The 10103-nt window shown below is 34.3% G+C and overlaps 1 protein-coding gene across 1 annotated transcript in view; it reads right to left on the bottom strand.

Moving 5' to 3' along the window:
- Positions 1-853: 853 nt before the first annotated feature.
- Positions 854-10103, bottom strand: part of LOC136037374 (zinc finger protein 62 homolog) — a 42404-nt gene continuing 33154 nt past the window's right edge. The window contains exons 5-6 of the mRNA XM_065720104.1: positions 6038-6227; positions 854-1645 (exon numbers count right to left, since the gene is read on the bottom strand). Coding sequence (XP_065576176.1) covers positions 1439-1645; positions 6038-6227 — 397 coding nt within the window. The 3' untranslated portion in view covers positions 854-1438. The remainder of the gene's footprint in view (positions 1646-6037; positions 6228-10103) is intronic.

Below are 10103 nucleotides of genomic sequence, written 5' to 3'. Positions count from 1 at the left end.
CGCGCTGCAATGGTACATACTTCCTGGTTTTAGTTGACTGAAATACAAACTATCGCTATTTGAAGTCGAAAACCTCCTCACAGGTAACTGGTAACGCAGGATTGTTAATATACAAATAAGAATTTTAATCATTCGTGCTATTCACTTAATTAAATGACTATAAACAAAATTTTATCACCTTTCTATAAGCATACTGTGTTATTCAGTTTCAGTTATGTTAATCACATGTTAATCAGTCGTGCTATTCAGTTAATCAAATGGCTCTATACAAAATGTTATCAGCTTTCTATAATCATACTGTGTTATTCAGTTTCAGTTATGTTAATCACGTGTTAATCAGTCGTGCTATTCAGTTAATCAAATGGCTCTATACAAAATGTTATCAGCTTTCTATAAGCATACTGTGTTATTCAGTTTCAGTTATGTTAATCACGTGTTAATCAGTCGTGCTATTCAGTTAATCAAATGGCTCTATACAAAATGTTATCAGCTTTCTAAGCACATAGTGTGTTATTTCATACGATAAAGTGCCAAGTTATTTGACATCTCAGGTCGTATTAGATTTGGTGTTTCTAAGTTCTTGCTTTATATAATGTCATCAACACGACACTGGAAACTTGTCACAAACTATAATATACATGCACTTCAGACGAGCTACAGGCCGTTCAGCCTGACTCGTCATTAACAACTGTCGATGTTTCAGTTGCCAAGTATTTTTATTGATTTCTTTTACATGGGTGAAATAAAGTCTAATGTTGGGCTTGAGCCCTAGACTCCGTGAGAATCTGATGCTTAACATAGTAGCTACCCAAGCTTTTGCAAAAGCACAAGGCATCAGATATTAATAAATCAATCAGTCCATCAATCATTTATTAACATTAAAACTTCATAAAATTGTATTAATACAAAAGACAATTATTTATTAATAACACTTCATGAGAAACTGACAGCAAGAACAATAACACGATTCATATGTTTGATTCATATGATGATTGATGATGATATGATGAATGATGATTCATATGTTTCTACATTAGCAAAATGGATTCATTTATAAAATGTTTTTTGTCATGTTTTTCTCATTACTGTGTTTATCAATAGTGTTTGAAAAACAGATTATAAATAAATTTGTATTATTATTTCAATTAAATAACAGCAAAAATTAAGCAATACAACGATATTATTGCTATTACTAAAATCGAATAGATAACATTTCCAGTTGCAATACTTCTATATTAAATATTATAATTATTACTTAATTACTATTAATTACTTAATTACTTAAACATTTTAGCAAAACACTGTTACTATTAAAAATTGTACTTAAATAGACAGGACGTGGCCTTTATCTTACCATAATTCTCTCTACCCTTGAAATTAACACTGGCTTATATTAAAAAGAAATTAAAGCCTAAAACTATCAGATACAGATACAAAATTAGCTAATTTCAATACTTTGAGAATAGTAAATATGATCAGTAGTATTTTCAAGACCTTTTGCCTGTATTGAGTCCTTAAGAGGGCTGGGTCTTACAGGGTCGGCACGTATAAAATAGATTTGTCCACCATTTTCAAGTTCTCCTTTGGCTTCTGGGATTCCAAACAAGGACATTTTTTTATATTCTTTGGAGTCTTGTACTTTCTCCTAAGAAAAAATAATTGGATTAATACCATAAAAATATAATACCACATATGCCATAAAAATATACCATAATGTCATAAATATACCATACAAATATCTGTAACTTCCACTGTGGGCATTCAAAGGCGTAAATATGTAAGTCATAAATAGGGAAAGAGAAAAGGCTGACAAATTACGTTCAGTTTTGCGCTTGTATCATTTAAACCAGGATTATTGAGTTGGGACAATTAGAGATTACGGACTTGGAGTTAGAGACAGAGTAAAAAAAAAAGTTAAAAAAAAATAATTTTAAGAATAACTCAAAATCTTGCACTTTTTCAGACTTATGTAACACTTATAACTCGTAGTATTCACCTTGAGTCATAGTATTGACCCAGTGGTCCTAGGATATCGTGAAAGAGTTCATTCAAAAGGAAATTAAAAGTTCTAGTGCCCTTTTTTAAATGACCCAGAAGATTGGAGGGCAACTGGGTCCCCTCCCCTGCCCCTTTTTTCACAAAATCGTCTGAGGACAATTTTGGATAGTAGTTTTTTTTTATCATAATTGAAAGGCCCAATAACTATACCTTTGAGTATGACATGACCCCCCCCCCCCCTAGTCCCAGGAGCAAGGTCTTTGAGTTGTAAATTTGTCTTTATTTCTGGATAGTCATAACGCTTCAACATTCAAAGCGGCTCTTATTCACCTGTGAATAAAATTGCTTTGAAAACTCGGAGTCATATATTTTGGGAGTCGGGACCTTTACTTTGACAATGAAGGAGTTGCAGTTGCAACTTCAAAAACCAAATGAACCAGTGACCAAAAGTACAAAAAATTGTAGTCCAAGCGAAGTCGTTATTTTGGACTCACAGACCCCATAGCCGTGATAACACCAAAAAGCTGTTTGAAAGTTGCTTTTTTTGTCTGTTTTCGTCACTGTTGGAAATTCTGATAAAAATGAACTATAAACTTACAGCAGAGGTACCGTCTCCTCCTCCCCCCAACTAGTTTTTTGAATATTATTTTACTCCTATGAAAAGTAAGATATTTTTGGCATTAAATTTTTATTTTCCGGTTGATTCTAATAGCTAAAAATACGGAACAAATCAATTCAAAATTTCTGGAAAGCACTGAACAGATCAACAGCCAAAAGAAAGACTGAAGATGAAAAGAATGAAAATGAACTTGTACTAAACATCATGAGAAGAATGAGCTGATCAATCAAGTTCACTCAGTGTAGGGCAATTGAACATAAATTGCAGTTGACTAAAATGTAATACAACAAACTCCAAATTTCTGTTACCAACTTCACTTTATTCCATATAAATAAGTCTCCAAAACAAAGAAAATAGATAGAATAGATGAAAATAAATAAATTGGATGAATTAAATAAGTCGATTCATTTCGGTACAAGCTTAAACTTACAAGAGACGTTTCAGCTTCTAAATAACTTGACTAGCTGAAACGGACCGGATGAAGCCTAGCGGAAGTCAGCGACCCTGTACAACAACCCGAAAAGTTACTTTTTCATCTAAATTTTGAAAACTTTCTAATTAAGATTATCTAAAAGAACTACAACAAGCCAAAAAAGCGAAGTATGTACTTCTCACGAAACGCAAATCCCTAGGAAATCGATCCTATCATATATCAACGTTACAAACTAAACATCGAAGTGTACACTTAATCCTCAGAAGATAAAAGAATAGAAACACCATTAACAAAAGAAAAAAAACATAATTTGTAGCATAAGTTACAAGATGAGGCCTAAAATTGAGCATAAACTTTAGTATCAACATTAGTATTAGGAACAAAAGATGGTATGAAACTCTACCCAAACCTATTGAAATGAACTAGAGTTTAATTTTGTAAATACTTCAACCGGGTCCTGACTAAAAAGATACCTTACCTATTCATCTTAGTAATTTTACCTTTAGCAAAGTTCCTTAGCTATTGTATATTAGTTACCTTTAGCCAAGTTCCTTAGCTTATTGTACATTATACCTTTATTGTATATTAGTTACCTTAACCACTTGCTCATGACGGAGTTGCCTAAACCCAGTTACCTTTCTCAAGATGTTACCTTAACCAAGTGACCTTAGCTACCTTATTACGTTGCTTCAGCCATTTCTTGAAGAAAAAGTTACATTTCTCAAGACATAATCTCAGATAAGTGACCTTAACCATTTCCTGATATTAAACCTGCCTTACCTATGTTACGCCTATGAAGACGTTAAGGCCTATCAAGACGTTACTCTATCCAAGTTACCCTAACGATCTAATCTTGAGCTTACTCTAGCCATTTTCTAATGACAAGGGTGCTTTAGCCATTGACCTTATTCAAATTATCTTTTCAAGAAATCACCTTAGCTTAACGCAGATAGGTTCTAAGACAACACTGGCTATGTACGACGTTTGGGCGTGGTTATCTCTTCAGTGGATCAAGTTCTGAAAATCTGTTCACACAACCATGTAGGGTCTAAATTATGTTAAAACATTTTATTGTGATGGTTTCCCCATTAAACTTATTGATAACATCCTAGATAGAAGATTAAAAATGTAAACAAGAAAAAAAAATTACATTTTACCATACATCCCGAGACTCGGCGACAACCTGAAGTATTTAGAAAATAACTAAACTTTCTGTTTAATTCAAAATAAAATAAAAGTTGAACATTTTTTAATTCTGGGACAGATAAAACTGATCCTATAATTGGTAATGGCGCTTACGGAGTTTCTTGTTCTTGTGGGAAGTTTTGCATTGACAGAACATGTCAACAGTTGGGGGAACGACTACAGGAATAAAAGATTTCAATAAATAAATATCTGAAAAATGAAAATAAAAATGCCTTCTGCTTTGCTGGACTTCACTACAAAAAGTTAATTTTCTTGGTTTTTTTTTTTTGGACAGAGGAGGGCTTGGCGGAGGTTCTTGCCAAAGTATCTGCCTTTGTCATTTCGCTTCGTTTTCTCCACTGGCTGAAAATTACCCTCCTTTTTTCTCATTTTTCTAGTAAAACACCTCATCTGAGTTACCCTACCCTTTTCCTTCATCAAGCTGTTACTTTAACCCAGTTAACTTTGCTATCTTAGTTACATTTAGCCACTTCCTGAAGAGATTACTTTAGCCATTTATCTTAGTCAAGTTACTTATCCAAAATACCTTAGTCGTTTCTTATGACGAAACTATCTTAGCCATTTACCTTTATTAATAAGTTGCCTTAGCCTTTTATATGAATTGATTTAACTTAGCCAAACAAATCACCTTAGCCAAGTTACCTTATCCGAAATACTCTTGGTCATTACCTGGTGACGAAACTACGTTGGCTACATTTACCTTTCCTAAGACGTTACCTTAACCAAATTACCGTAGATATTTCATCAGAGAAGTTCCCGTAGCCATTTTCCATATCATGACTCGAATTTAGCGAAGTTATCCTAGCTATCTTAAATTGTAGTTATATCGGGTATTTCTTGATGACTAAGTTGATTTAGTCATTTATCTTAGTCAAATTACCTCATCCAAAATACCTTGGTGTTTTCCCGATGACGAAGCTAACTAAGCTGCTTACATTTCTTAAGAAGTTATCTTAGTCATGCTTAGTCATGCTTAGCCGTCTTAGCCTTGTTTCCGTACATATTTTACCTTAAAGTTTTATAAGCCATTTTCTGGTGCCGAATTTATCTTAGTCATGTACTTTAGTCATGTTGTCTCATCCAAAATACCTTAGTGATTTCCTGATAACAAAGTTGTCTTAGGCATTAGCCTTCCTTAACTAGCTAGCCTGCACGATATATCTTAGTTATATTAACTATTTTTCTCATGTCAAGATTGCATTAGAAATTTAATGGAAGAAAAGGAAGATAAGTGTGCAAACTAAGATTAGAATATTGGAAGCTACAGTGATGTCATCAGTCAAATATGGTTCTGAAGCATGGGTGCTCCAAAAAGCGGAGGAAGATTTTCTAGATGTTTTCCAGAGAAATTGAAAACATATTGTTCTGGGGACCCGGCTGACTGACCGTATTTCAAACAGTAGGCTCTAGAAAAAGTTTGGTTCAATCCCACATTCTATGGCTATAATGAGAGAAACGTTGAGATGGCTAGGGCACGTTCTGCAGATCAAGGATGACAGATTACCAAAGATTGTCCTTTGCGGCCAACCGTCTAAGGCTAAACGGAAAGCAGATCGTCCGCGGTTGGGATGGGAGGATGTCATAAATAAGGATTTAAAGGAAATGTGGACTTCCTGGGAGGGTGTAAAGAGAGAGGCTTTGCATTGATTGGGATGGAGGAGGATCTTGCGTACCTGTGTTTGCTTCAGGTGGCTTGGTGCTGCGGTGAGTTGTTAGTAGTAGTACTAGTTAATAGTTGATCAAGTTACTATAGCCAAATTGCCTAACTATCTTAAAGTTACCTTAGTCATCTCCTGGTGACGAAGTTTGTGCTTATGAAGCGTTCCACTGTTTGAGTAAGCTTTACCACAAAGATGACATGAAAATGGCCTCTCTTTTGTGTGTGTATTCCTGTGTAACTGCAGAACACTCTTGGAACTAAATCCTTTCCCACATAATTCACAGCAGAACTGAAACTGACCAGTGTGGCAACTAAATAAAAAAAAAAAACAATCAATCAATTAACTGTAGACAATCAAGGCGTGCGTCTTGAATTTCAGATTATTTTGCCCCCCTTCGTTTTGGGTAATGTAAAATTACCATAACATGAAAACCAGTTCAGTAAAATGGGTAAAATTGGTAAAAATCGGTAAAATAAGGTGCTCCCTCGGAAATATAGTGTAAAATTGCTGTTTTAGAGTTTCCCTGTAGCCAGAAGACCAGTTGAGCATTTTATTTTGTGTATCTTTTTTTCAGCTTTTAACGAAAAGTTATAAAGATTTTGATTTTCTTAGGCTTAAAAAAGTAATACCCCTTCTCTATTTTGATAACCAATAGGTAGACATTTTCTTAACGCAAATGAATCCAAGTTTTTTTTTAATACTATTTAGTATAGGGCACGTAGACTGGATTAATACTCGTTTTATTTGTTTATAATAAGTAGGCTTTGATTTTCTTAAGGTCGAAGGCATGAGCTACCTTGGGCCCAATCTCCTGATCAATCAACTGTAGATAATCAAGACGTGCGTCCTGAATTTGAGATCATTCCGCCCCTATTTTTCTGAGTTGGGTTGACAATGTCCCAATCTTTAGCTCATTCTTCTATTCCTTTCTAATGTAAAATCACCATAAAATGAAAACCAGGTCAGTAAAATGGGCAAAATTGGTAAAATAGGGTGCTCCCTTGGAAATATAGGGTAAAATTGCTGTTTTAGAGTTTCCCTGTAGCCAGAAGACCAGTTAAGCATTTTATTTTGTGTATCTTTTTTCAGCTTATAATGAAAATTTTTAAGGATTTTGATTTTCCTAGGCTTAAAAAAGTAATACCCCTTCTCTATTTTGATAACCAATAGGTAGACATTTTCTTAACGCAAATGAATTCAAGTTTTTTTTTTTTAAATACTATTTAGTTTAGGGCACGCAGATTGGATTAATACTCGTTTTATTTGTTTATAACAAGTAGGCTTTGATTTGCTTAAGGTCGAAGGAATGGGCTACCTTGGGCCCAATCTCCTGATCAATCAACTGTAGACAATCAAGGCGTGCGTCCTGAATTTGAGATCATTTCGCCCCTCTTTTTTTGAGTTGGGTTGACAATGTCCCAATCTTTAGTTCATTCTTTTTTTTTTCTTTTCTAATGTAAAATCACCATAAAATGAAAACCAGGTCAGTAAAATGGGTAAAATTGGTAAAAATCGGTAAAATAAGGTGCTCCCTAGGAAATATAGGGTAAGATTCCTGTTTTAGAGTTTCCCTGTAGCCAGAAGACCAGTTGAGCATTTTATTTTGTCTATATTTTTTTTCAGCTTTTAATGAAAATTTTAAAGATTTTGATTTTCCTAGGCTTAAAAAAGTAATAGCCCTTCTCTATTTTGAAAACCAATAGGTAGACATTTTCTTAAAGCAAATGAATTCAACTTTTTTTTTAAATACTATTTAGTTTAGGGCACGTAAATTGGATTAATGCTCATTTTATTTGTTTATAATAAATAGGCTTTGATTTCGTTAAGGTCGAAGGCAGGGGCTAATTTTGGTCCAATCTCCTGATCAATCAACTGTAAACAATCAAGGCGTGTGTCCTGAATTTGAGATCATTATGCCCCTCTTTTTCTGAGTTGGGTCCCAAATGTCCCAATCTTAAGTTCATTCTTTTCTTCTCGCAATAAATTTCTAAGCCTCTTCTTTAGACATTGCTATTGTGACTGACAACTAAAAACTGAACCACATGTTTCTGTGCTTCACAGTTGCGGCTGTAAAGTAAAATTTCCTTAACTAATATAGTAAACATTACTTTTGTAAACACCGCTTATTAATTTAAATATTCAAAACATGGATGCATAAGTAAAACTGCCAAATCAGCTAATTAGGTATAAAATAATAGATAACATCATGGTAAGATTTATCCTTTTCATTATTTTCAGCTAATATTGACCTACTATATAGGGTGTTGCAGGTTTAAATCCATGAAAAAATTAGAAGCATTAAAGTCACTTTTAATAAGAGACAAACTTACTTAACTTCTTCAACTATAGTAGAAATTCAAAGTATAGGGATTTGCCATATTATATTATAGTAGGCAGTTCCACAGTTTTATACTCTTTTTTTCTTTTTTGGGGGGAGGGGGCTGGGTATTGAATTAGTAAAATTTCCCCAGAACAAGCAAATTATACAACAATGTTGTATGTTGGGAAAAAATACCCTAGTAGGAGCTAGGATCAAAAGCCCCATCCCCACCATATGAAAATACCGAAGAATATACAGTATAAAGTATCTTCCATAAAATGCCAACTTATTAGGAAAGATCACATGTTAAGGATATGAAAGTACATATGTTTCATTGTTTAAAGTACTAAAGACAGTGAAAATGAAATCTGGTAGTCTTCCTGGCCCCCAATGGCACTTCTTAGCTGAGGAGCCCTGAACAAGATGAGCCCTGAACAGCACCACCAGCTTGGACTATAAAGCTTAGCACCGCATCTTTACCTTACCTTCTTACCTTTTATTTAAACAACCAAATACTACTACTACTACTACTACTAACAACTCATCACAGTACCATGCCACCTGAGATCAACACAGCTACACACACTCTTCCTCCATTCCATTCTATCCAAAGCGTTTCACTTAACACCCTCCCAGGAAATTTCCATTTCCCTTAAATCTTTCTTCACGATATCCTCCCACCCCAGCCGCGGACAACCTACTTTTCGCTTAGCCCTAGACGGTTGGCCGAAAAGAACAATCTTCGGCAATCTGTTATTTTTCATCTGCAAAAAAACGCCGAGGCCATCTCTACCTTTCTCTCGTTATAGCCCTAGAAAGCAGAATTGAACCACACTTTTCGTACAGCCAACTGTTTGAAATGCGGTCAGTCAGCCCGGTACCCAAAAGTATCCGTAGGCAATTTCTCTGGAAAGCATCTAGTAAATCTTCATCCGCTTTGAGCGCCCATGCTTCAGAGCCATATTTGACTACGGTCATCACTAGAGCTTCCAAAATTCTAATCTTAGCTTGAATACTTATCTTCCTATTCTTCCAAACTGTTTTCAACAGTGAAAAAACACCCTGAGCTTTGGCTATTCTACTTTTAACATCTTCACTGCTCCCACCGTCTTTACTAATGATACTACCAAGGTAAGTGAAGCTGCCAACCTGATCAATCATTTCGTTATCCAACGTCATCTTTTCATTTTCTACTATTGATTCACTTTACTATTACTTATTAGTATATTACTTATTACTTATAATTATTACTATGTTAGGGTTATTACTTATTACTATTCACTTTACTATTGATATTACCAAGGTAAGTGAAGCTGTCCACTTGATTGATCAACTATATATTTCTTAAAAAAAACATACAATATACAAAAATTTTCATGAAAAATACCTCCATAGGCAGTTTGGAAATTTTCGATCGTACCGGACACTAACATGGTTTTATTTTCTGAAAAAAAGACAAGGTTAAAAATAAGCAAAAAATGAGCTGGAAATATGACACCAAACAACTTAAGAAGTTGTAGCTTTCCTTTAAATGTATAGATTTTTGGGGGAATCAACAGAATCTTAATTTTGAATTTTCTCAGACGAAGAGTGTTGTTAAAATTAACTAATTAGTTTTCTTATTTATTTTTGATGTTCAAAGCAGCAGCACTAACGAAAACGTGATATTACAGTAAAAACCATTATTTTGAAACAGCCATAAAAACTTCCTCAAAAATTGCAGTAGTTAGGTATGAATATACCTAAAATGGGCTCAGAAGACAAAACATTTTTTATTTCGATCTCCTTGGTACTTCAAAAACACTAGTGATCCAATGATAGAATTTAGAGCTACATTAACAGCGTTGCAACATAAGGATTTCACGC

The sequence above is a fragment of the Artemia franciscana genome, chromosome 16 (genome assembly GCF_032884065.1).
Source record: "Artemia franciscana chromosome 16, ASM3288406v1, whole genome shotgun sequence".
In the NCBI taxonomy this organism is placed as follows: domain Eukaryota; kingdom Metazoa; phylum Arthropoda; class Branchiopoda; order Anostraca; family Artemiidae; genus Artemia; species Artemia franciscana.
The sequence above is the reverse complement of the archived record's forward strand: the minus strand, read 5'-3'. Positions and strand labels throughout refer to the sequence as shown.